This window comes from Telopea speciosissima, chromosome 1 (assembly GCF_018873765.1).
Source record: "Telopea speciosissima isolate NSW1024214 ecotype Mountain lineage chromosome 1, Tspe_v1, whole genome shotgun sequence".
Taxonomy (NCBI): Eukaryota; Viridiplantae; Streptophyta; class Magnoliopsida; order Proteales; family Proteaceae; genus Telopea; species Telopea speciosissima.
Genome location: NC_057916.1, coordinates 87043577 through 87070510, shown reverse-complemented (window position 1 = coordinate 87070510; position 26934 = coordinate 87043577). Strand labels below are relative to the sequence as shown.

The window sequence follows — 26934 nt, the reverse complement described above, 5'->3', positions numbered from 1 at the left end:
ATATAACATGTTTAAAAGCTATGAAACCCATTTGCCAAAATAACGTGTGAAATTGAATTCTTGACACTTTAATATCATTGATTTGATATTGGCCAAATACTAGTATCGATGTGGGCTATTGATACCATCATCGATACCGTGAACTAAATCCATAAGTAATATAAAGAGCATAACATATCAACTATCAATTCCCAAACATAATCAAAAATCGAAATTGATGGAGAAATGAGGGAAAGCGAAATCACCATCAAAAGTTCAAAACAATTAATAATGAGTACATTAATTAGAGGATCAAAGCAACAATTAGTAGAACAACGAAAACTCTTGAATCAACCAATCAAGTCACGTGCTGAAGTTGTTGCTATCTTCCTTTCATACTATATTTCCTTTTAATTATCAATGGATCATTGACAATAAGTGCCCAAAAAGTATTGTCAATAATTAATGATTCTAAAATTTTGCGTAACAAAAGGTTCCTACCTTTCTTTGCCCTTTTACTTGTCTTTTTTCTTTTCTTCTTCCCTTTCTTGATCACCTTAATGTTTATACGTTCTTCTATTTTTACGACATCATATGTATTACAATAATAAAGCATAGGGAGGTACTTCTTTGTCCTGGATCGTTGCATACATTAGTGTTCCATGAGTCATCTCTCCTCTCCCAACAAATAAGTATATATGGCATTTCATAAGGATCTAGCTCTCCTCCAGCCGTGGCGGGAGTTGGAGGATCCAGCTCAGCAAAATAAAGGCGGTTTCGGTCATTTCATAGGTGGGACCCAAAACCTCTTTTTTTTTGGTGTTTTTGTTGGACTGGATCCTCCAACTCCCGCCACGATTGGAGGAGAGACAAATTGATTTCATAGCGGTAGGAGGGAGATAGACTCGTGCAGATACTGGTGCGCGTACGCCATACTCTCAAACAGAGTCTATTATAATACCCCTAAGACAAAATGTGCTTGTTTATTTGCTGGCTTCTTTGAAAAACAAGAAATGATTTGGTTTTCAATGGTAGAATTTGGATTCTTGAGGAGATAATCTGTTCTGAAGTTTCCCATCATGAATACATCCAAGCTAATTCGTTGCAGCTACATTCGCAGCTGAATTCTTCCCCAATCCCCTGGCCGAGTTGGTCAAGGGGAGTGTGCAAGGTTTGGTTTAGCTGGTTGGTCTAATTTGATTTTTTTCATACACTAGTCCAAATCGAAACTGAACCATTAATATCGATTTTGGCAATAAGCATTCAATTTGATTTGATTCGCTTTTTTTTAGTGGGTCTTCCTGTTTGGACTCAAATTAAATAGAGAATGGATCATGTACATGTGAGAGTCAGCCACTTGTCTTATTTTTACCATTTACAAGAAGAGGGGTTTTTATGGAAACAAAATTAAAATGTGATTGGCTCTCACATGTACGTTCACCTGTTGGTACGTGTAGATGATCCATCTTGTAAAAACCCCTAGCATGCATGGTTCTAAGTATTGATATTGTATCCCCCCGTATCAGGCGATACATATCAATTTTGCTAGTCATCGATACCGATCCCGTATTGATAGCACGATACGGATAAGGGGTAAAATGATAAAAAATAAAAAACTCATTTTTAAAAAAATTTTAGGGGTAATTTTATCCGATACAATTGATTTAGGTCGATACCATATCTATATTGTATCGATTTTACGTGTTGCCGATGCCCATTCCTATACCGTGCACTAAAACCATGGCTCAATTCACGGCAACATCAAATATTCCAAGTGTGGTCCACACCAGTATAATAGTCTGAGCAGATTCTCACTGAGCAACTCTGCCCGATCAGAGACGATGAATCCGAAATGTACGATTCTGATCAAACATTTTCTTGTCTCTGCTCTGGATGCCCGTATCCAAAATTCCAAATACGGAAACACTAGATAAGGCTTTATACATTAGATAGACTTTGTCCCACTCCAGAGTGTAGTTCAGAGTTCAGACCCAGTAACTGCCTTCTATTTGGGATCAATTTGGACTTTGACAACACATCCTCCTTATTCCATGTTTGGTTGCTCTTCTTTCGGATTATTAATATTCGTGTTTATGCCCTTAATTTCTTGTTTCCATTAATTGGTGCAACGTCAGCTTCGGTTGAAACCAATTTCAACGCACCAGATATTACAATAGTGAAAATAGGGATCAATCGGTTGCTTGAAAATTACTTTTGTCCATAGTCTTTAAGTGAAATTTTTTTTTCATAATTAAAAAAAAAAAAAACTTTAGTTATGAATATGTGATGTGGACTTCATGTGATTGATATTTTTTTTAAGACCACCACTGGCGTGGCGTTCAGATTCCTTCCCACAACAACACTGAGGAATTTTCTCTTTATTTATAAACCCACCAAAGTTCAAAATCCAGGTATTGGACTCGGTATCAATCATTGCCAAAACCTTTTCGAATTGGGATCGGATGGATACAAATCGGTCAGGATCGGTCAAAAAACCCCCAAAATTGATTTTTTATGGATTGGGTCATGTATCGGCCAAAGTTGATGGGTATTTTGATCTTGGGATCGGATCGATCAATATCAGTTAGTATCTGTCAAGATACTATAAAAAAAAAGCAAAAAAAAAACTTAAGAACTTTGAAAAAATAAAAAAAAATTCAGATCAGATCGGTAAAAATACCACCTTTGTATTGTATCGATAATGTGATCGATACTGATACCTAATTGATACGGATCAATTCAATCCCGATGTCCTGTCTCATGATGACAGTAGGATTTCCATTATATTACAAAAGAGAGAGAAAGAGAGAGAGAGAAGGATCTACATGCGGCCCGTGTGTATGAGTATCTCTCACACCAACTCAATGTAGACATAGAAGAGATTGGCTCACACTTTACTTTATATATGAGCACAGAATTGATGAGAAAAAAGTGTTAAGAGAGTGTGAAGGAGAAGAGAGAATATGCAGTATTAGTGCATATATCATTTTTTCATAGAAAAAAAAAATTATGTAGAGATTTAAGTAATAAAAACAACATTATGCGAACAAAGCATAAGAACAAAAGATATAATCTTTGACGTCATGAACTCTCTCTACTTTAATCTCTAGAACCAACTTATAAGGAAGGCTTTCTAACTTCTTCTCTAGATACAACTTTAGTTACGCGTTATCAAAGTTGGAAAGGAAAAGGAAAAGGAAAAGGAAAAGGAAAAGTAAAAGCAAAAGTAAAAAGAGTTTTTAACATGGAATTTGGGTGGTAAATCTCCTCAACCCCTCAAAATCAATAAAACCTAAATTAAAGGCAATCTAGTGCAGTTGGTTGGTACCTGCTAGTGCAGGCATCTAAAAGATAACTGGTTTGAATTTTCTGCCTTTTCATCTTGTGTTTTAAGGTATTCAACCCCCTCTCCCCTCTCCAACCAAAACTCTCTCCCACTTTTGAATTTTCTGCCTTTTCATCTTGTGTTTTAAGGTATTTCCCCCCTCTCCCCTCTCCAACCAAAACTTTCTCCCACTTTGTAAAAGCTTTAATTAGTCAAATTTTCATGAAGTAAAATTCAGTTGGTAGATTAAAAAAAAAAACATAGAGATAAAGAACGCTGCCCCTGGGCCTTGACACAAGTGCGTATAAAATGACCGTCACAGCGTCACACCCCTAGAAAGTGGAAACCCGGAAATGACTAGGGTTGTGGCACTCCTATGTAAATCCTAGTCATTTCATCTTGTGTTTTAAGGTATTCCCCCGTCTCCCCTCTCCAATCGAAACTTTCTCCCACTTTGTAGAAGCTGTAGTCAAAATTTCATGGAGTAATATTAAGTTGGTAGATAACAAAAAAAAAATAGAGAGAAAGAATGTTGCCCCTGCGCCCTGACACAAGGGCGTGCTAAATGACTGCCACAGCCCTAGAATCCTAAAAATGATCAGAACTGCGACGATCATTTCATGTGCCCTTGTATTAGGGTATAGGGGCAACATGCGTTGTGCAACCAGGTGAAGTTGGGTGGGGTTCTCTTTCCCAAAAAAAAAAAAATTTAAAGTGTTTCCATTCACCTACAGTGAAGGAAATCAATCGGCCCTATTCATGCCTTAGGGTGATTCAACACTGATTAAGGTTGAGAAATTTTCACCATGGTTGAAAGGAAAATATGACTTCAAAAAAAAAATAATCTAAGAATCCAATGCAGAAAGGTCCTTTACCAAGAGGGATTAAAGAGAATAAAGGCTGACCTGACCATGTCACTGCCGAGTGGCTTAACAGGTAATTCCACAGTCACCAACCCAGCATGTGGTGAATATTAATTAATAGATTCCAAGATTTAGTTGATTGAAATGCTACCCAGGGGTTTAAGTATCGTATCAATTGTATCGGGGCCGATATTTATCGGTATTTGGCGCATTCGTTAATAATACTAGATTGATACGGTATCAATGTATCAACTAAATTGCAAAGATTTTAGGTAAAAATGTGATTTTTAAAATTTGGAATCGGCTCAATATGGATCAATACAGTTGCTCCATATCAGTACAACTAAGACCGATAGAGTCCTAATACCAATTTCTAAATCCTTGTTGCCGGCCACCAAAGAAAGAAAGAAAAAAAAATTTGAAAGATATACAATTTCTAAATCTTTATTTTCACTTAAATCAAATTACTGAGATCGTATAAGAATGAAACGAAACTGAATAAGAACCGAATAAAACTAAACCAATTTGATTCATTTTCTGTTTTAAAGCCATGACTATTATTCGATTTCTATTTCTTACATATTGTATCTCCAATAAAACTGCCAAACCAATTGATTCACGTAAATGAAACAAGACCAATGAAAGCATGCTTTGAGGTGTTGAAATTGTATCCCCCATATTGAATGATATGTAACGGTGTTGGCAGTGATCAATCTCGATATCGTGTTGATATCGTATCGATGATATAAAGCGGATAAGAAATAAAAAAATAATAAAATAAAAATCCTCTCTTTTTAAAGAGAAATCAAGGACAATTTTATCAAATATGATCGATCCAAACCAATATTATATCAATATGAAATCGATTTTCAAAATGACCGATACCCAATCCGATAACGTGCACTAAAATTAACCATGAATGAAAGTCAAGTTCTTACCAAAAATAAAATGAAAGTCAAGTTAAAGTGGTTGTTAGTAACAGCGATAGCCCCACGATGTCTCCCACTCTACTCTCTATGTAGTCTACCCCGCACGCCGCACGCCGCACGCCGCACGCCGCACGCCGCAACCCCCACATAAAATGCATATTCATGGGTCGCCCTACTCCCTACTATGACAATAAATACCATTAATGCTATTCTTTGAATGTAAACACCTACATTACACTGTAGTCTGTCTGAACCATTCATCCTTGGAGCCACATGTTTTTTTTTTTTTTGTTTTTTGATAAGGAGAAATTTCATTGAATCAAAGAGTCAGTACAAACACTTGCTTCAGGCTCACAAAGACGGAGAAGCTAACGAGAGGTAAGAGGCCAAACAATCACAGACTCAATCGAAAGGGCTGACCTGGCAAAGGAATCAGCCACTATATTGACAGACCTTGAAACAAAAGAAAATGAACATTCAACAAAAGATTTCTGAAGCTGCACAATATCATGATAGATACTCTCAATGGCAATCTCAGGATCAGAAGAGGAGATCTGCTTGATTAAGGAGTAGCAATCCAATTCCACCAAGACCTTGCTGAAACTTCTCCAATAAAAGCGGAATCACAATGAACACCAACTGAATAAGCCGAGAGCCACATGTTTGGTGCTAACTTTTTGCGGGTTTGCATGCTGGATTTATTTCATGTTTTTATTAGTATCGGTATCGGTATCGATATCAATAATTGGCAATGCTGATATATTATCGATACGTATTGGACAATATCGGTCCAAATTGATAGATTAAAAAAATACCATTTTTTTTTTATTGATACCAATGATACTGATATAAATCGATCAATGTGACCGATCCGATGCCAATACCTTATTCGCTGCTTACTAGCTAGTGGCTACTGGATAGAATGGACGATTCAGATCCTCTCTAGTGCGGCAATGCATATCCAACGCACACATTTTTCTTTATCCACTTCACTCCAATTAGCTAGACAAACCCTATAGATGGCGGCATCCCCTTCATCCCCAACCCTTTTTTAAAACATTCAATTTGGAATTTTCAAAGACCATTTATCCGTTATGTTGGAGGGTCTCGAATTCAAACCTTAAGACATTAAATAGAGATATCCTTGAAACAAAAGATCGAAGGCACTAAGAAAGAATATGTACGAACAAACTTACAAACCCATAAAGGTATAAGACTTTTATAGTTCTATAATTTAATTTCTAACATCTCTACACATCCCTTAAACCAATATCTCAGCTCTTAATTAATTTTAATTGAATTGATAACTCCATTATGCTTGCTTACATCTGATTTTACATGAAATTAGAAGAATGAAGCAAGATTACAACTCAAAAGTATGATGCATTTATATAGATGTCGAAAAGGACAATACATGGTTCATAGTAAAATAGAAACGAATGCACCACATAAATAATTAAGCAAAAAAAAAAAAAAAAAAAACAAACAAAAGAAACCATGATTTAGCTAGGTGGCATTTAGGTTATTAAGGTCGGGTTTTTGGACATTTTTATTATAAAATTATTTTTTTACCCCTTGGTAATGAATAAAATTCCACCAGCTGATCACTTCTCGCATTTGATAGCTTATAATGCGTAAAAGGTCATTGCTACTAGGAACTCTTGGGGTTCAAATTTTTCTGTTCACATCTTCCCTCTTCTTATCTATCTAGAAAAAACAAAAAAGGTGATAATTTTTTATTTTGGCCTATTCAAATCGATTTCCTTTTTTTGGGGTGCAATTCGAACCGATATCAGTCATGAACAATAACAGATCTGATGCCACAAATCTGATATCATGAACTAAAAAAACTATGACCTCCACATTACATGGTTACGTTATGTTTGTAGTCATTCTCGGTTTGGTTCGATTTTGATTTCTACATTTTGTTTTTTAAATCGAATCAATTGACACCCTTACTATCATACAAGGATCATCTCGTGATCTAATTGCCTGAAGGATCGATCCATCAATTCGTTAGTCACATGAAGGGTCTAATCTCTTGAACCGTTGGATTGGTTTCTAATGAAGGCAATCAATAGCGAGGATCCGGCTCCTTTCAAGGGAGTGCCCAATGAGGCATCCAATAGCTGTGTGCCTCGGCCCCTCTCTTGCGAGCCCAACGCCCAGGGAGGCATCCAACTGTGCTAGGTTGCTGGGCACACCGGGATGCACGCCAATCCCCACGTAGACACACATCCCCATGCACCCAGTGGCCCAGCGTCGTTGGATGCTTCTCTGGCTACGCCCTGGGCGCTGGGGTCATAAGAGAGGAGCCCAATCTATGCACGCGTAAATCAACCCAGCCATTGGATGCCTAATTGGGCACTCCCTGTGCGATGGGGGTCGCTGGAGTGGAGCCTGACGCCAATAGAAACAACAAATCGGGATCCTCTCCAATGAGGCTGGGTGCCCAGTGAGCCAAACAATGGTTGGGTGGGTGCCGGGATGGCTGCCTGCACGCATCCCGACTCCCGCCCAGCAGTTGGATGCTCACTGGATGGGCACCCCATTGGATAGGATCTACATCCTTGCAACTACAGTTTATGTTATATATTAACAAGTTATTAATAGATGTGGGACTATTAAATTTTCGAGTGAAGGAACCAATGATATTAATTTGGAGAGAATATTTCATTAATTTAGCAGTAAAGCTTTTCCATTTTGGTGTGCGTATGCCCATGTGCACAGAACTACAGAAGGTTTACAGAGTTACAGGTAGGGGTGCAAGTATGCAACAGGGTCAGGCTGGGCTGTGTTTTTTTTAAAACCCCAGCCCAACCCTAGGTTCCCTTATCTCAGCCCAACATCGGATCTGAAAAACCCAGCCCAGGCAGAGAGCCTGGGCTCAGGGAAGGCTCGGGTTCGCTGGGTGAAATTTGCACCTCTTACAGACCATTACGCCAAAGCATAAAACTCTATAGTACTACTTAACGGCTTCCTTCAAGCCTAGTTTGACAGCCCACACGATTGATATAAACGAGATGGGAATCGGCAGGGATATAAATCGGTGCCGCCAATTCCGATCCGAATCGACAAGAATCAATCATAAATGACCTACTGCTGATTCCTGTCTGGACCGATTTTATCCCGATTCCTTGAACCCTAATGATATATTATGATGGCAGGCTGTAGCCATCAGCCCATCACCAATGCTTATGCCAAAACAAACCCGCAATCTTCGTAATCCTTAGGTACCAAGGTTTAGAAAACAGGAATCGGGATCTGAATCGGTCCCAGCCGATTCCAATCTGACCAGATTTGGTGGAAATTGGCAAAAAAAACTCCCCTAAACCACTAAACCCTAGCTTATGTATAAGATCGGTCCGATCCAAATCAGCCAAAATCGTGATCGGCCTTACCAATTCCAATCCTAATAGACCTATAATGCGGATCAGATCCGATTTTCAAACCCTGATTTATACAAACAAGCTCCTTCTTGTGTAGGATGAGATTGACTAGATGAGACAACTGATGCCGAATTAGCGCTTGCATATTTATTCCTTTCAACATCTACATAGTGAGCCAAAAATCTAGATTCACATTTAACCTTACTTTTTTGCCTTTTTACGATTAACACATTTTTTTTTCAATGCAAATAAATCTTTGGTCATTTCATGTAATACAATGAGAGCTCATAATTATAAGTCACATTCAAGTTGTATGAAAACCCTTTGTTATCATTGCCTTAAATATCTTTTACAAGTAAGAAGAAAAAAAAAGACAATCAAAAGAAGGTTATAACTTCTTAATTCATTGTTTTGGTCACAACAAATTACACCTTTACGTAAATATATATAAGGGAAATGTTTCCTGAGGGGAAGGGGGTGTAGAATTGTAGCACCCGATTCCAAGACATAGGAAGCAAAATGACCAACCCCCCCCCCCCCTATACCATGAAAGGTGGAAATGTGGCCTCATGGGCGCACGGGGCCATGCTCGTCCCACAAAGAACTTTTTCACATATTCCTATACTTGGGATTTTCTTATAGACATCCCCCTTTAGGTGTCAAATAACTTGTAACATTATTTTTTTTGCATTTTTAGTATAACACAATTTTTAAATAGGATAATAATGTCATTTTACATGCATTCTAATAATGCAAATGACACATTTTGATAATGACTAATGATATATCACTATCAAATTATTTTTGAAAATCGTTTTTATTGATTTCTTAAAGAACATTTGGGAATAAGAGAATTAACAGTAAAAAGAAGTCATTCTAAATGCACCTATAGAGATGTCATTCAGACACTCCCATCTATTATTTAAATTAATGCATAATTATTTTTAATTTGTTTTCATAGAGAATTTTGATTTTAAAAGATCCTCTAATAATGGCAGATTCAGATTCAAATTAATTTCATTTGTTCACTCTTCTTAATTCTCATAAGATCCTAAATCTGTCACCATGTTTTAGTATTATTTATGGAAGAGAGATTAACATGTTATTGCCGTCTTATATTGACATCATACACGCTTAAAACATTTTTTGTAACATTTTATACAGGATTTAAGAATCGATGAATCAAAACAAGAATTGCTCATTTCAGGCTGATTCCTTCAATAAAAACACCAAAATCATTGGAATATTCATCGGCTTTCTAGTCCGATTCAAGCCGATTGGCACTGACCACTTCCATAATCGATTACACGTTTTAAAACCCTTATAGGAATAAAAAAAGAGTACCTCCAATATATAATTGGTGATGGAAGCAGTTTAAAAAACAGGAATCAAGATCCAGATCAGTCCCGACCGATTTCAATCCCATCTTCAATTAGAATTGGATTAGAACCAATGGAAATCGAGGGGGCAAAAAACACCAATTTCCATATACAATTGATCTAGATCAGACAAAATTGAGATAGATCAGATCCAAATTTTCAAACCAAGGCCCCATTTGTTTAGAGGGAAAAACAGAACGGGATTATTGTAAAAATGGAACCCACATGTTGGTGAAATTTTGTTGAAATGAAAATGTTGAGATGAAATTACTTTTCCATAAATAGTAACTAAAGTCACACTATTTTGATAGGTATTTGGATAGGATGGGTGGGAGCTTAGGTAGGATTTTAAAATGCCACCCCACCTAAGTCCCCCTTATTAACAAACGGGCCTAAGAGGCTAAAAGACGCATTGAGCCTGAAATCCATAGATACTATGATTGGGGGAGGTAGGGGACCAACAAAACAACCACAGTCCACACACTCCCATTTTTGTTTTCCCCTGTAGAGTGTATTGGTCTCTTTCAAGTTTCAACCAGGTGAGACCTCCACATGAACTGCAACTGCAAAAACCCAGACGATACGCAACTGCAGAAATCCAAGTGGGGAGGAAAACAAGAGAGAGAGAGAGCACTTTTTAATGGAAAAAGAATAAAACAACAACAACAAAGGAAAAGGTAGAAGGAAAGGATAATGGGAAGACAGTTCCGCTTAGATAATGCCGCATTTTACGCTACTTTTTGAGTTTTTGGTCTCTGAACATTGATTGGTACGTTTGGGAATTGGAACTCCCTTCCCTCCCATGATTGTGATTTGAGACAGTGGAGGAGGAGAGCATCGCTTCAGACCCAAGACTCCTATTCAACAATTGAATTCAACCACTAAAAGCTTGAATTCAACGCTGTCTTTCTCTTTCCCATTTGATCACACATTTCTACTCAGAAGTGTCCTCACTTTAATCGCTATTCACTATTTCTAAAGATTAAACCTTTTCAAAGAAGCAACTCAAAACTTAACTAGACACTCCCATGGAAGAAAAAAAATGTAATTTTTTTGGGGCCAAATTAGTACTGAAAACAACGCAGAAATGAGCTGGAGGAGAAAAAGATCCAGGATTCTGTTTTGGAAAAGGATCAGATACGTAGTTACTTAATCATGAAATTGAGAATTTGAAGAAAAACAAAAAACCATATCTCTTTTTTTTTTTTCCTGTTAATATTTTACAGTTCCTCCACTTCAACGAAATTGGGGATTCAAATTCAAATTGAACACCCAAATCAGTAACACAAGAAAAATCGAAAGAGAAGATGAAGAAGTCGTCAGCAATGAAACCCTAGAACGGATCCATCACTGACGGTAATGGCGACTCTGCAGCCAGTTCTGGCCTCTACATGATGGGTGAAGAAACGAAAAACCCTTACCCTACCAGCCATTCTGATCCTCGACTCAATCTCCAGGGTGGGTCCCATCCTGAATCCATCGAATCCGGTGGTGATGGTCGGCACCGCATTCTCCGCCGTCATCATAGTCGGTGCCGTCGTGGTAAGAGGGAAGGACTGGACAGAAAAGGTGGCGGACATGTACTTAGTACGACCGGCGTCGATATTGCCGGCGGGGATGAACATGAAACCCACCTGCTTACCGGAGTAGATCAGCTGAAGGGAGCTGTCGTAGTGAGTGAAGACGGCCTTGTTGGGGTTCCTGACAGTCACGTACTGAGAGAAAATGAAGTTGACGGTGCCGTTGGATATGGAGAAAGTCGGGAGCTGGACGGCGCTTACAGCGATCTTGGGATCCTTGGGCTTGAACACGGTGAAGAAGACGATAAGGATTACTATCACCACGAAGATCAAGAAGATCGTTGCTACTATACATGATGCGAAATTCGTCCTCCCCCGCCCTGTTGGTGGAGGTCTCTCTGGTTTGTGGTGATGATGATTATGATGATGATGATGATGATGATGATGATGATTCATGGCTTGTTTGATTCTTGTTAGTTCCCTTCCCTTTTTTTGTTCCCTTTTCGATCGATCCCCTACTTCCTCTTCAAATTTATTTATTTTTGGTAAAGTCCTACTTCCTCTTCAATCAAACGAGAGACACAAACAGAGAGACAGAGAGGGAGAGACAGAGAAAGTAGGACACTAGGAGTGAGAGAGAGTGTGTGAGGGCGTGAGAGAAAAGATAGACACACTAATAAGTCTTCAATTTATATTCTGTTGTTGTTGTTGTGTAGTGGTGAAGATTGAAGAAAGGGTCAGTATTATAATGAGAGAAATAATGAGAAGACCCTACCCTACCCTACCCTACCCTGTTGGACAAGTTGAAGTTGAAGTTCTATTTTGGGTCAAGTCTGAGGCTGGGTAAGGAAAATTGGGGTGGGTTTTAAGTGTGATTTTAAGTTTGGATAGTTTTGTCTGAGATGATCTGAGGATTGAAGAAGCTTTCTTTCTTTATGGTCTAATAATCTCTCTCATGGACATGGTGGTCTTTTAAATGGGATGGGAATGATGGGGAACATGGGACCCTTTTTTTTTTTAGGTTTGAAATTTGGGGTTTGAGGTCCCCACAAAACATGGAAAACAAATAAAAAAGTTAAAAATTACTACTTTTACTTTTACTTGTGCCACAAGTTTCTTTCTAGTCTTCTTTTCCTTGTTGATTGTCGTCCCGACAACAACAACAGTTGCTGCACAACTGCAGTGTTGCAAGAAGGCAGATTGATGTGATTCCATCTCTTGTCCTCCTCTTTCCCTCTTTTTCTTTCTTGTCCTTCCTTCGCCTTCACACTTCAATTCTCGTGTCCGAAAGTTACCCATCCAATGGGGGCCGGTTCTATCCTGATCCAGAAGTCATAATTAATGGGAGTTACTCACCTTCAGGCTTCAACCCTCAACCAATACCTGAATGAAAAACAAAGATGAAGCCAACCTAGGTGATTTGAGAAGGTATTTTGGTCCCTTAAGTTAGATGGCATTCAAAAATGACCAACCAAAGATTTCATCATCTTAGCAAATAGAGTCAAAAAACCTCGAATGGGGTAGTAGTAGTAGCAGCAGCAGCAGTAGTATTCAGTGTTGGGTCATGATGGCCCATGCATGGGTGTTCTTTCATGTCCCATAAAAACTAATGGCCCATGGATCTTAAAAACTTCATAGATTGTTTCATGTACACACTACACTAATTCTCAAATTCTTGTATATAATCAACCCTACCCTAGAATCAAGACTCAGGTTTAATTTAATAATCTTTCTTATTTGAAAAAGGAAGGAAAGATACCCCGAGAATCATATATTTATCCACCTTTCATGGTTACACTACTTATATGTTATATATATATTTTTTTTGGTTGAAAGAAGATTCATTGAAAACCAGAGTCATTACAAGCAGTGGTTTCTTTCTCACAGAGATTCAGAAACCACAAAGTGGAAACTGGCCAATCCATCGATGATTCAACCGACAGGTCGACCGGGCCAAAGAGTCTGCAACCACATTAGACGACCTTGGAATAAAGCAAAACAGACAGGCAACAAAAGAGCTTTGAAACTGAAGAATATCAAAGCCCACGGCATCAATCTCATAGTCGAAACTTATATGTTATATTAAGTGTATGAGGAGGTATACCTACCTACCTACTTTCTCATTTATATATCTCCTTACGGAATCAACCAACATATCTCAGCAGTCATGGCAAAAATCATCAAGTTATGAGCAACTTGTAATTAGTACTATTGGACCAAAAGTTTTGGGTTTTTTCTATGCCTCTTCTTGAGATCTCTCATCCCAAGGTTTTATTAGATAATGTCGATATACCAAATCCCTTGCTAATCCAAACGAGCAGCATTCAAATATCTGTCCTACATTCATTCATGAAACGATTTCTAATATGTATTCATCAATAATACAAATTTTTTTGATTGAGGCCTAAGGCTCAAGGGCAGAGGCTTATGTTGTTTTTGGCGTGTTCACTTCCTCTTCTTCAACCTTTTCAAAGAGAGGATTAGGCTCCAAGAGAGAGAGAGGATGAAGAAATAAATCATGGTTTCAAAAATCAGATTCGAATCAATCGGCCAATTTTGATTGGTATCCAGATCATTTCAGAGCAGCTGATTTGGATTGGGATCCAGTCATTTAATTTATAGCAAGCCAATTCTAGGGTTTTTAGGATCAGATCCCTACTATTCTATTCATATCTGAGGGGCCAATTCTAGGATCTTTTAGACTGATTCCATCCCAGTTATGAGTTTAAAATCCTTGGTGGAGATGCCTTCGCTGGCCATTGAAAAGATAGAGAAAACAACAATAATTAATTTTTTTTTACCTAATATGTATTGCACATCATACTTGTTCAATAAGAATTCATACATTATACATTTTTTTTTCATAATTTAACAAAAAAAATCCAATCAAACGGTGCTGGGACACATAAAACAGGTATTTTCTAACTAAGCCCATGGCTATGGGGTGCACAATACAACTCCCAAGTTTGGGAGGTTAGGGTTATGTCAAGTTGTTTTATTTATTTATTTTTTTTAAATATGAAAAAGAAATATATGAAAAAAAGATTAAAGCTGTACATCATTGTCCGGAAGATATATAATCCTATGGTCTAAAATCGCTTGAGAAGCTAAACCAGATAACCATAAGATTACAGATTTATCCACAATCCAATTCCAAGTAGAAACTTCCTGTACAAGGGTATTTATGTGAAAACATAAAGGGTTATGTCTAGTTGCTTTTCCCTCATGATGTGAGAGGAAAATTAAGTGAAATCAGAGATGAATTTATTTGGTTGCTTACGTGAGGAAGAAAAATATTTTCTTTTAGGAAAGGGTGTATCATACATTATATGGGAAAAGAATGGGAAAAAAATTATCTTATACCTGACCTAAACTTTCCTCCTAACAAAATGATAAAGAACTAGCTAACTATAATTATTTGACAAGCCAAACAACAATGATAGAATGCTGTTTATTCTCTCTTGATTTCCTAGGAAAAACCAAACACGGCCACTCAGTTTTTTTTTTTTTTTTTTTTTTTGCCCTTTTCAATAGAACAGAAATGTTGATAGGTTGGACTGGAATCAGTTGAAATCCTAGAAAACGGAATAAAAAGGAAATAAATATTTGTAAAAATATGTGATTTTTTAGAGTTTCTCATTCAATAAACTAAGAGATCTAGCTACCAGATATCATTTTCATTGACACACAGTATTTGCAATTAGTATGCATCAGTTCCGAAATCGGTGTGTAGATCCGTAACCCTAGTTTCTGTTCAAAGATCTAGATCTGCCCTAGATAACATCTGTGTGCTACTCTCTCTAGTGCCAATACGAGTAGAAAGAGCATCACACTTTTGCATGTACTCAGATACAGTCATGGTCCCTTGACGTAGAGAGTTGAATTGGTCCTGTAATGCCTGGGCAAGTACTTCTCCCTCAAATCATACCTCATATCAGCCCACCTAGTGGGTGCGTGACCATCAAGCTCCATGTCCCTTTCTGTAGTTCGCCACCACTCTCAGGCGGGGCCAACCAGTTTGGTACTTGCCAATTTCATCTTCCTATCTTGAGGCAAGTCATACCAGTCAAAGTCGTCATCAAGGGCAGCAAACCAATCGTAAAATACCTGAGGATCATGGTTTCCATCGAATACCATTAGCTCGAGCTTTACCTTTTGTGTATCATAACGTCGATTAGGAACTTCATCTGTAGTGAAGTAAGATCTCAAGTATTTTTCAAAATTAGGCCTACGAGGGTATTCTCTATTTCTGTCCCTGTCTTCTCTTGTCGATCTCTGTCATACCTGCACCTATCACTGTGATCTCAGTGATCCCTGGATCGATCTCTGTAATCCTTAGATCTATCTTTGTAATTACCATCCCTGCCCAGGGTTCTGTGCACCTCTGAATTAATTTGATACATGTCTTCTTCTAGGGGATTGTTGTTGTCCCTAAGAGGATATTCCTCTGTTCTTCTAACCATAATATTTTATCATTAAAAACCCTCTGTTCAGTCTGTATAGTCTTCTGATCAGCCGATAACTTTTGGAGCATCTCCATTATAACAGCCATAGGATCAGGTGGGGGTGGCAGCACTACATTGCCATCTTCAATCATGGCTCAAATACCACTTAATGTAGTCCTAGATAGGTAGGAGACCTAGTAGGAGCCAGACAACCAGGATCTGAAGAGCTGCTGGTTCGATGGGGGCAAAATTGAAGTTTTAGATCAATTTTAGGGTTAGAGTTAAGGCAATGGGGATGTATCTTATATGGTAAAACTAGGCAGGTATAGGAGAGCTAACAATGAGCTGTCTAATGATATTTAGGTGAATGGAAGTAAAAATAGAAAATTAGGGTTTCGGGTTTTGGGAAAGATGAGAGTGAGGGCATCTAGGGTTTAGAGATGGATCTAGGGCAGGGGGTTCAAGTCGAGTTCTCTGATTTCTTTTATTAATATATATAATAGGACCAAAAGGCTAAGCTCAATTCAGCCTTGGAATAGAATTCTTTGGCTGAATAGAATTACAACTTAATCCCCTTCTACAATCGTGGAAGTGTCACGCCCCCATCCCAACAAGGGATAAAATACATTATAAGGGGTGACTAGGACGCGCTTGTCATCCTACTAGCTGCCAGATCACGATACGTGTCCCACGCATACGTCATAACTAATATTAAAACAATATAATATCGAGTGCGGAAAGAAAAATATTACATTCCAAATGATCACTAGTTTTGCAGCGTATAAAATTAATAGTTACAAGATGATCAAAGCCTAGATGATAAATCAGTAGTTAATCCATTTTTCATTACCATCTAATAATGATCAACAAGGGTATAACATAAATGTTTATACATGGGCCTACGCCCTAAAATAAACAAAGGGAACAAGTCCCTAGAATTCTCACGGCCCGTAGGCACAATTGTCACAAGGACACCGTTGCCATGTTCCTCTAACACGACTTTCGGCTCCTCCGTACTGCATCAAAATCTAAAAATTGTGTACACGAGGGGTTAGCTCTCCACTGAGCCGGTGAGGGGATGGGGATGCCACCGGCACCTGAGACCCATCAAAGTAAAGCATCTCCAATTAACATCATAACATTCATATATAAAAGTATGCAATATGCGCAAGCATGCTTAATAATTTATAATGATGACATAATATACAATGCAATAATAATATCAAGCCCAAACAACCAAACCCACTCACAATATGTGTTATGCCCGATGTTATGAGTTGTCGCGAAATCAAGTAACACGTCACAAGATGAAAACTTTAAACCTAAATAAAGAGTGCAAACAGGATTAATTAAGTAAAGGGACGGATCCCCAAAGGTCTCCCATTAATCATTTAAGTATAAGGTTTCGAAGTGAAGTGGTTGCGTGTGTGGTTTCATGCCCAAATTCGCAACCACATGTAAATCCTAGGAAACCCGGGGCCCAGAGACGGTTTTAGTCAAGGTCGGATGCGATGTGGTTTCAAAATCGAATCCGAGTGTAAATCCTAGGAAACCAGGGGCCCAGGGACAGTTTTAGTCAAGGTCGGATGCGGATGTGGTTTGGCGAATCCGAGTGTAAATCCGAGCTTCACGGGGGCCTTTTTCGGGAGGTAATTTCGGGGTGGTTTCTTGCGGGTCTAAAACCACATGTAAATCCTAGCTAACCAGGGCTTAGGATAGTTTTAGTCAAGGTCGGATGCGGATGTGGTTTCGGCGAATCAATCCGAGTGTAAAACCACATACCCGCGAACCAAAAATTGAAGGGTTTCTCACTAGGGATTCATTTTCCAAGGGGTTTAAAGGTAGGAGGCTTCAAGAAAGCTTCCTCCTAGGTCCATTAGGGTTCTAAGACCTCATTAGGTCCATGTAATCCCATGGATTTAAGAGAAAACAAAGAGAACCTAAATTAGGACATAATATGGTAGAAACCTTAAATTTCTTAAATGGAAAGAGATTACTTAGGCTTAGGGCTTGTAATGGAGTGAAATAACTCCACCATAGTCTAGGTTTAGAGGTTCCATCGATTCCTTAGGTTCCAAGAGAACCCTAGGTCGAATTTCTCCCATTTCCCAAACCCCAAAACCCAAAATAGAAGAAAAGAGATGGGATTGAATGGCTTACCCGCCCCAAGGTAGAAGGCTCCATGTTGAGGCTCCAAGAAGTGATCTTCAAACCTCCAACCAAGATTCTCCACCCTTCTTCCTCCTTTTCTCCTTCCTTCTTTCTTCTTTCCTTCTTTCTTCTTTCTTCTTTCTCCTTTCTCTCCTCTTTCGCTCTTCCACGATTTAGGCTAGATGGGAGAAGAAATGAAAATGAATCCTTCTCCCCCTTTGTCTTATTTATAGAAAATGGGCTTGGGTCCTTTAAGTTAAATGGGTCAAATAGTTAAATGGGTGGATCCAAGATAAATGGGTCATTAGGCCAAATGGGTAGTCGGGGGGGGGGGGGGGGGGGGGGGGGGGGGGGGGGGGGGGGGGGGGGGGGGGGGGGGGGGGGGGGGGGGGGGGGGGGGGGGGGGGGGGTAAGGAGTGCGGGTATAACGATGTCGAAGTGACTTAAAACAATTAAAACATCGAAATTTAGAAAGATTCCTAAGTAGCCAATGGGATTTAAGACCCTATCAGCCAATAGGATCATTTCACTTAAATTGAACCAATTGGATGCAACCAATTTGAACAGGCTCAATTAAAAACATAAAAATAAAACTAAGTATAGCAAATGTAAACAAATACTAAGCAAACTAAGTATGGGGGCCAAGGGCCAACCCTAACTAACTACTCAATGGGTCAGTGGGGCTTGTTCTTCTTCTTCCTACGAATGTTGGGCTTTGATGCTGCATCAGCTCTCCCCGACTTGAAATTATTCATCTTCGATGAATGGCTAAAGATCATGGAATGGTCATTCAAATCAGGATCAAGCTTCTAAAGATCATCCTCAATGGGTGGCTCGAACTTGTAGGCGGACAACAGCTCTTTGATGGATGGGGAAGGCTGGACTTCTGGCCGGGTAACAACCTCTTGAATCATCACATGAATGCATTTTGTATCATTACCCAAGTATTCAAAGTAATTAGCCACATCATCATCATCATCGGCAGGATAAACATAAAGGCCCTTTTCTTCATCATCGTTGACAAGATAAGCTTATAAGCCCTTTTCTTCATCATCATCGTGATTCTTATTTTCAGCCACGTTGATGGTCTTCTTCTTGTGTGGGTAGTCTTTAGCAATATGTCACTTTTCCTGAGAGTAGCAACAAGTGACCGGTTCATTACGTCCCATAGGAGCTTTGCCTTTATCATCAACACGTTGGGGAGCAGTAGGACGAGAGGTGCTGCTTATAGAGGGACATTGTCGTGAGGTGCTAACGACAGTATAACTTGGTCTGGAAGTAGAACCCAACTGTTTACTTGAAGCCAATAGCTCCTCTACTTTCAAGGCCTTCTCAAAGCAATCCCGGATTGACCATTTCGATCCACTTTTCTAAAACCCTGCTCAAAACACAATGGATCGTGTTGATAACATGCTTAACTTCTTCTTTTTTTTTGTGTGTGGTAGAAACATGCTTACTTCATTAGTAGCCAAAAACCATGTCCACTTATCCAATTTCTAAGGCGAACCTTCTGAGATTAGTAACAAAAGCTTCCTTAAGAAATTACAAAGACAGAGAAATGAGCAGTCCTTCCAGGTAGGAAGCCTAATTGAAACAACTGAAACTACAACAGCCTCAATGACTTGCTCGCTCAGAAAAGTATCAAGCAAAGTGAAGAACAGAGAGAGGTTGTTCATATTGGACATCGGCTCCTGCAACACACCAGAGTTCTTGCAATCCTTGAACCTGGAGGACAGTGCACATCTACCTTCAAACTGAGAAGGAGATGGGGGATATCCAAATCCAAACACTAGCAATAGAAGAGGTTACTCTCACCTCTCGTGGCAGTTTTTGCCCTAAACTAGATGTATGAACAAATATGGTGGGTGGTGGGGTTCCAAATTCCAGCAGCCAATCCACATAAACATCCTGCAATCCTTTCAAAGATTGGATATGTACTATAACATATGCACATATACACATATACCTACACAATCTATATGCCTATTATATGGTGAGCTCATCAAGGTGGCAATCCATGATCTGAGAGACAGATTCGAGGAATGCAGCTTCACTCGTTCCCGGTAACACAGTATCCCTGGCTTCATGGACAATCTTCTCAATCACAGACTCTTTCTTCAAGGTCTCTCTGCACATGATGCTTCCAATAGAAAAGGGAGTGAGCCCTCTCTCAGCTCCCTTCTTCAGAAGCATGGTAGATATGCGGAAGGTGAGGGCACATTCACGTGAGATGTTCCACCCATAGAACTTCAGAAGAGCAATATCTTTTTCAGCATCCACTGATCTAATGTACTCAACAGTCTCAGGGGTGTAAGATTCCTGAGCTTGCGGCCAGTAGAGCCATTCAAATGTGCAATCTTCAAACTGGCAAAAGAGCAAAAGGCGGTTCTCATGAGGAAAAAATAAGAATTTCACAACAGACACTACATTGAGAAAGGGGGGGGGGGGGGGAGGGGCATGAAGATACATCAGGAGGGTTACGTTGCACATGGAATAGCATGTATCAAGGTGAGTTTCAATGACAAACGTCGGTTCAAACGAAATCCAATCCCAAGGGAACAAATAGAACAAAATGGAATTGTGGCTCAAGTTGCAAGAGAAGAAATAGAACATAATACAATTGTGGCTGAAGTTGTTAATTAATCAAGCACAGGAACACAGGAAAAACAAATCACACATATGAGAGAGAGTTATTATGGTTGATATTCAAATCTAAATTGTATTCATTGAGAACAGCCCTATCCGCCTGCTTTTCTTCTCTCTTTGACATTGAAAACCCTATAAATCTGATACCTGCACATCTATAAATCTTATACACCACAACCCCAGCCCATAAAACAAAAACAAAAATAAAAAGGGAAAAAAATGAGCCGGCAGTCAACTTGCTAATAATCGAAGTAACATAACGAAAGGTTTCCCTTGCAACACAGGAAAAACACAATCACACATATGAGAGAGAGTTATTATGGTTGATATTCAAATCTAAATTGTATTCATCGAGAACAGCCCTATCCGCCTGCTTTTCTTCTCTCTTTGACATTGAAAACCCTATAAATCTGATACCTGCACATCTATAAATCTTATACACCACAACCCCAGCCCATAAAACAAAAACAAAAATAAAAAGGGAAAAAAATGAGCCGGCAGTCAACTTGCTAATAATCGAAGTAACATAACGAAAGGTTTCCCTTGCAAGATGAATGGCAAACCCGACAAATCTAAAAGAAAAAAAATCCGAATATCCAAAAAGAATGTCTTTCATAGTACTTCACCTAATGGTCAGATCCACACAAACTTGTAAAGAAACCTATTTTTCCAATAAACCAGAGTTCTTATGTTTATGAGTAAGCATAACAGGTAAAAAATTTAGCCCTCTGTTCCTTCTAGTTGAGGGAATTGACATATGATACAAAAAGTAAGAGGGATGTGAGAAAGCACCAAACATCACATGTGGTAAGTGCAATATTTTGCTACAAATCCTCTCCAGCCAACCAAACAATAATGAACTTTTTTGCTTCTCATTATGTCAAACTACTTGATCATGTCTCAGATGCAGGATAAATGAAAATATTTTGTTTTCAGCTATCTATTGGCTAGGAAAAATCAAATCTACCTTCAACAACAATCTAGGACAACCAAAGAGAGATTTTGAGTGGCCACCTGGACAATCACATTTCTTTAGAGAGTGGAAGAAACAGCCTATTTTAGCTCAAAAACATACCACAGAAAAATGATTCAAGAAGTTTCCAGGGATTCAATCACTAAACTATGTGAGGGTTAATCACACCAAATACATTTGCCATCTGTAGGTACATGTGGTGAAACACGCACCTCCATCCACAATTCAGTGTCTACATCATCGTCATCCAAAAGGATGCAGTCTGTAAACTGCATCTCCGATTGAAAAAAGGTATCGGCTATCAAGATACAGGGCCATTTTTAAGGACGTTAAAAGGGAGACATCAATGTAGAAAAAAAAAAAGCTGAGACATTTCAAAAACATCAACCAAAACAATATCTAGAACATAATCTAAAAACTTACGGAAAAGGGAGAACCCTCAAACAACAACACTCACACTAATGTAAGTCACATTCCATAGTAACAATGGCAGGAAACCACAGAGATGGAACTGGAGGCACCAATATTAGGGATAAAAAGTTAAAAGCCGAAAAGGAATACAAGAGATACTTACATTCTCAGGCAAGCAGTACCCATGATCAATTGGAATCAACACAGTCTGATCCCCTTCTCTGCCCACCAGAATATTTCCAGCATGTCGATCTGCATTCGCCAACCTTATATCCAACACAGAGATCTTATGGACCTCCTCCACAGGGAAAGCCCCAGGACCCATGTCTTCGCAACTGCCAATGTTCTTCACGAACATTTGTAGGGATCCAATCTTGACATTCTTAGTAGCAAACTGGTATCCATCTGGATGGTTAAAACCCCCATGTAAGCACCTCACCATAACCGTGGGAGGAACCCCAGCAAAACCTTTTTCTTCACTTGAAAAGGACCGTGGACCACTCCTTGGGTGATCCAAAATGTATGCAGCAACTTCTCTCAACGCTCCTTCTCCTACTAGCGTCCCCCTTTTCAACCCTTCCCCATCAGAAGATATTGGTAACCCCCTAGGATTATTCACTGCCATAGGTTCCTCGTCAATTGGCTTGAAAACAGCAACAAACTTGTGACCTGAAGAATCTTGCATGAAATAAGCTCCACCGGAACCTTCTGAGGATCTGATAGGTTGGTGTCCACTCTCCAATCCATCGAAGGTGGAGCTAATCAAATCACTAATCACCGAGGATAATTTGATCTTCGAATGAACAATGACCGGTTCCAGACAGAAATTTCTCTCGGTTGACTTCGTTGAAAACACACGGATTTCCTCTGATCCATCGCTCCTCTGGTTTTCTCCATCAACTTCTTCTTCATCATCGTAATCTCTCCTCTCATTCGAATTAGATGCCACAATCGAGAGTTCAAACTCTTTTGCCACGGGTTTGGACCTAACTTTTGCAGACTTCCGAACCAACAAGTGAACCACAGCATCACTACTTTTACATATATCATCAATGAGTTTCCGGTCGTCGAGCTCCTCTCCATTACAGATCAGCTCCTGATCCTTGAGATCGAGAAAACTTTTTCCCTTTTTGGCGATCTGCTGTTTGACATATGCTATATTTCTACACCGTTCAACGTGGAACTCCAAGTCCTTCCCACAGGCAGTCTTAACTGTGATTACCCGAAGATCAGAAAGCCGGAGAACCAAATGGAGAACATTGCCATCAGTGACACCATAGTCCCGGACGAGAGAACCGTTTCGAGCTAGTTCCCTGCCTCCGAACACCAGCTTCTGCTTCTTCACAACGAACCCTTTACTGGTCTGAATCCTCAGTTTCACCGAAGCGATGGAATCGGACTCCAGTACACGCATTGGAATCACAGAATCGGCAACAGTTAGATAAATCAGGATGGATTCTCTCGAACGAGTGCCCAATCGGCCATGGAAATAGCCAGGTACAGACTCCTCGCGAACGGGGCTAAGAGCAACTCTAGCTGTAGACATTTTTTTTCTTCACTCGAAAAAAAAAATGCAGACTTCTTGTGCCCTTTAAAAGTTAGAATAGGAGCTCTAAAGCCCAAAACCCGTCTAGTAGTTTCTCATGATTCTATCAGCCATTGAATTGGAAGAGAATATCTTCCTAATGATCCCAGAACCTACGGGGGGAAAAAGAACAGAGGACCCCGGAGTGGGGAGGAGGGAGAAGACTGTACAGGAAGAGGGCGAAGGGGGGGGGGGATCAAATAAAAGAAACAACGAAAACCCGAATTCCAATCCTACAATACCATGGCTGACACAAAATTGAAAGACAACCCAATCAAGCCGGTTAAAGGGATCCCCAAATCCTCCGAGAGAAAAAATTATGGTGCAAAGACTTGAGAAATCACCTCCCCGAAACAAATCCCCCTAAACTTTGACAGAAGCAAAGGGCTGTGGTTGCTTCCCGGACCGATTTCAGAGTTGAAGACTTTGAACACAATTACAAACAAAATGATCGATTAATCGAAGAAAAATTGTTAGAGACGAGAGTTTTACAAATACGGAGAAGGAAAATGTGGATTTTCTTTGAGCAAAATGAAAAGAAAAAATAGGTAGATTGAAAAAGGGAAAGGATTCTCACCGAGGAAGAGAGAACCGAGAACGAAGAGACGAGCAACTGCAGCTTTTAATACAGAAAAGATGGATACAAGAACTGCTGTTATCGCATTCGCCTTTCCTTTTCTTCCTAAAAGATCTGATTTTACTGCTCGGGAACGAAACGAAGACGACGAAGACCAGACACCAAACTGAAATGAGGGGGACCGAGAGAGAGAAAGAGCGACAAGAAGAAGAAGAAGAAGACGAAGAAAAAATTATTCGAGTAACTAACCCTCGGCTATATATATATATAGGTGCAAGGATCTCATGACTTTTGACGGAAGTCACGGAACCCCTTCCTCAAGACAGACTGATAACTAACGTCGTTAATTAGACTCACAGATGGCGCTATACCTTACCAAATGGACTTATAGACCGTTGGATCATTAAAGATTGTTAAGGGATTCTCATTGTACGGTACGAAGTACCTTATACCATAACAGAATTACAAGGATGCACCAGATGCGGCGCTTTGTTTCTATAAAACTCGACCGTTGAAGGTTAACGTGTGCCGTTAACAGGTCGTTATCTTTTGATTTTACTGACGTGGATTCTATTTGAAGTTTCACTTTTTTACCTTCTTTTGCCAAATGGCAACCTTTGGCTTATTTACTGAAACTGAGATATATGATGAAGGAGATGGCTAAAATTGGAAATTCAAAGTTCTGTTTACCCGTCCGGTAGGCACTGAGCACTCGTCAAAGCATGGAAGGTTCCACGCGTTTTTATGGTAAAATGTAGTCAGTAATTTAAGGAGGATAGTCAAATCGTTGACCGACCCTTCCCATTGCTAGAAATTTAAAGGTGTCAATCGATTTGGTTCCGAATTTTCGATTCTGTTTTCTTTCAATTTGGTATACAAAAGTATATGAATCGGTTTGGTTTCATTTGTTTGTTATTGAGTTTCAGTCAATTTTACACATTAGAAATGCAATTTAAGTGAAATAATTTATTAAAAATCTAAAACACTGAGTTCTAAGATTTCAGTTTTCATTTCGTCTCTTCTGTCTATAACAAAGATGGAAGGCGAAGTGAAAACTAAAATCTTAGATGTCGTGTTGTAACCTTTAAAGGTTTAGTATGATTAAAGTTTCATTTGAGTTAAATTTATATGGATTATATTTTATTCTGTTCAATTCAATTCAAACTCACATTTATATATTTCTAAATCCAAAATCGAACTAAATGAAATTTCAATTTCTAAAACTAAAACCAAATCTTTTTTTTTTCTGATTAATTCAATCCAATTTTAAACGGGTCCATTTCGATTCCAGTTATAAATTGAAACCCTTAGGAGAATCACTAAATTTTCTGATTACAAAAGATGTCTGATATGGAGAAACGTGCCAGTCTTCAGCCTTCTGCTTCACGCCTTCACCACATGGGTTTGATGCAAATGAGACTCAATTAACTGTTTAATTAACAAAATAATACGAATCAAGACGCTAAATAGGAACTAGGAAGTGAGTTTGACAAGGTTCATATCATATGGTCACCTTTGCTTTTGTACTCCAACTTCATCTTTTTGTGTGAATGAGGTTATTAATAATTAAGTTCAGAAAAAAATAAGTGATCATTGCAATTTAATAGCGAACTGTTTTAATTAGTGTTATTTTATTTTATTTTGGGACCATATTCTCTGCATCGCAGTGTACTTGCGCCTAGACACATGGGGTGGGGCGGGACAGTCATTTTAACCATTCTGGGGTGGGAAGATCATTTTGCCCACCCCATCTGTCTGGGTGCAGCCTGAGCCCCCATGTAGAGAACATTTTCCCTTTAATTTTTTGGGAAAAAGAATACTAACTGTTGTTGTGCCTTGGTATGTAAGTACACTCAGACACAATCCGGTGCAAAAACACCGATGCTGCCCTTGGTCCTTTCGCTATTAAGTGATCATTGCAATTTAATAGCGAAGTGTTTTAATTAGTATTTTATTATTTTATTTTGGGATGATATTCTCTGCACTGTAGTGTACTTGCGCCTAGACCCATGGGGTGGGGCGGAGCAGTCATTTTAACCATTCTGGGGTGGGGAGATCATTTTGCCCACCCCATCTATCTGGGTGCAGCCTGAACCCTGATGTAGAGAACATTTTCCCTTTAATTTTTTGGGAAAAAGAATGCTAACTGATGTTGTGCCTTGGCATGTAACTACACCCAGACAATCCTATGCAAAAAGACCGATGCTGCCCCTGATCCTTTCTTCCTAGATCAGGGGCAGCATTGTGCATCTGGGCGCAAGAGCACGCCGAGGCCTGCACCAGGTAGCGTTCCTTTTCCCTTATTTTTTTATACAACCTTGTTTAATGTTGGTATGTTGCGACCTGATAGAATAAAGGTTTTTTTTTCGTAGAAGGCTAAGTTAATTTTACCTCTCAACCACAGCTACTAGGTGACAACTTTATTGTTGTCCTCTCGTGGTCTCACTTGTGGGTCCATTTGTCTTCTTTAGCTCGCTCCATCTACTCCCTAACTTTTTTTTTTTTATTTTTTATTTTTATGATTACTCCCTAACTTTATTAATATCCAATTACTTATGTTCCGTCCTCCCTCTCTTACATCGTGCCTCAGTTGGAAGAGCCAAAGTTTCAACGGTGGATCCAATCTTGGAGCTCCATTCATCAGGGAAATAATAGAGTTGCAAAGGAGACATCGAGTTTAGCTTCATTCATTGCTTGGCATATCTGGCTGGTCAGGAACGATCTCATCTTCAAAAGAAGATCATGGTCCCCAATGGAAGTCA

The 26934-nt window shown here is 39.2% G+C and overlaps 2 protein-coding genes across 2 annotated transcripts in view; both read right to left on the bottom strand.

Annotated features, from left to right (window-relative positions):
* LOC122656360 (probable pectinesterase/pectinesterase inhibitor 34) overlaps positions 1-24389 on the bottom strand; it is a 28742-nt gene extending 4353 nt beyond the window's left edge. The window contains exon 1 of the mRNA XM_043850851.1: positions 24374-24389. The gene's annotated coding sequence lies outside the window, so the exon portion shown is untranslated. The remainder of the gene's footprint in view (positions 1-24373) is intronic.
* LOC122656372 (phosphatidylinositol 4-kinase gamma 4-like) lies at positions 19423-23714 on the bottom strand. Its single transcript, XM_043850864.1, has 2 exons — positions 22174-23714; positions 19423-20344 (listed from the first exon to the last, which is right to left on the bottom strand). Exons 1-2 carry the CDS (start codon positions 23554-23556, stop codon positions 19967-19969), a joined length of 1761 nt encoding a protein of 586 aa, XP_043706799.1. The 5' UTR covers positions 23557-23714; the 3' UTR covers positions 19423-19966.
* Positions 24390-26934: the final 2545 nt, after the last annotated feature.

Coding starts and splice junctions, on each gene's coding strand:
- LOC122656372 (XM_043850864.1), bottom strand. CDS start 23,556: ATGTCTACAGCTAGAGTTGCTCTTAGCCCCGTTCGCGAGGAGTCTGTA. Junction 20,345..22,173: donor GGTACTGCTTGCCTGAGAAT/GTAAGTATCTCT, acceptor CTCTTTTGCCAG/TTTGAAGATTGCACATTTGA.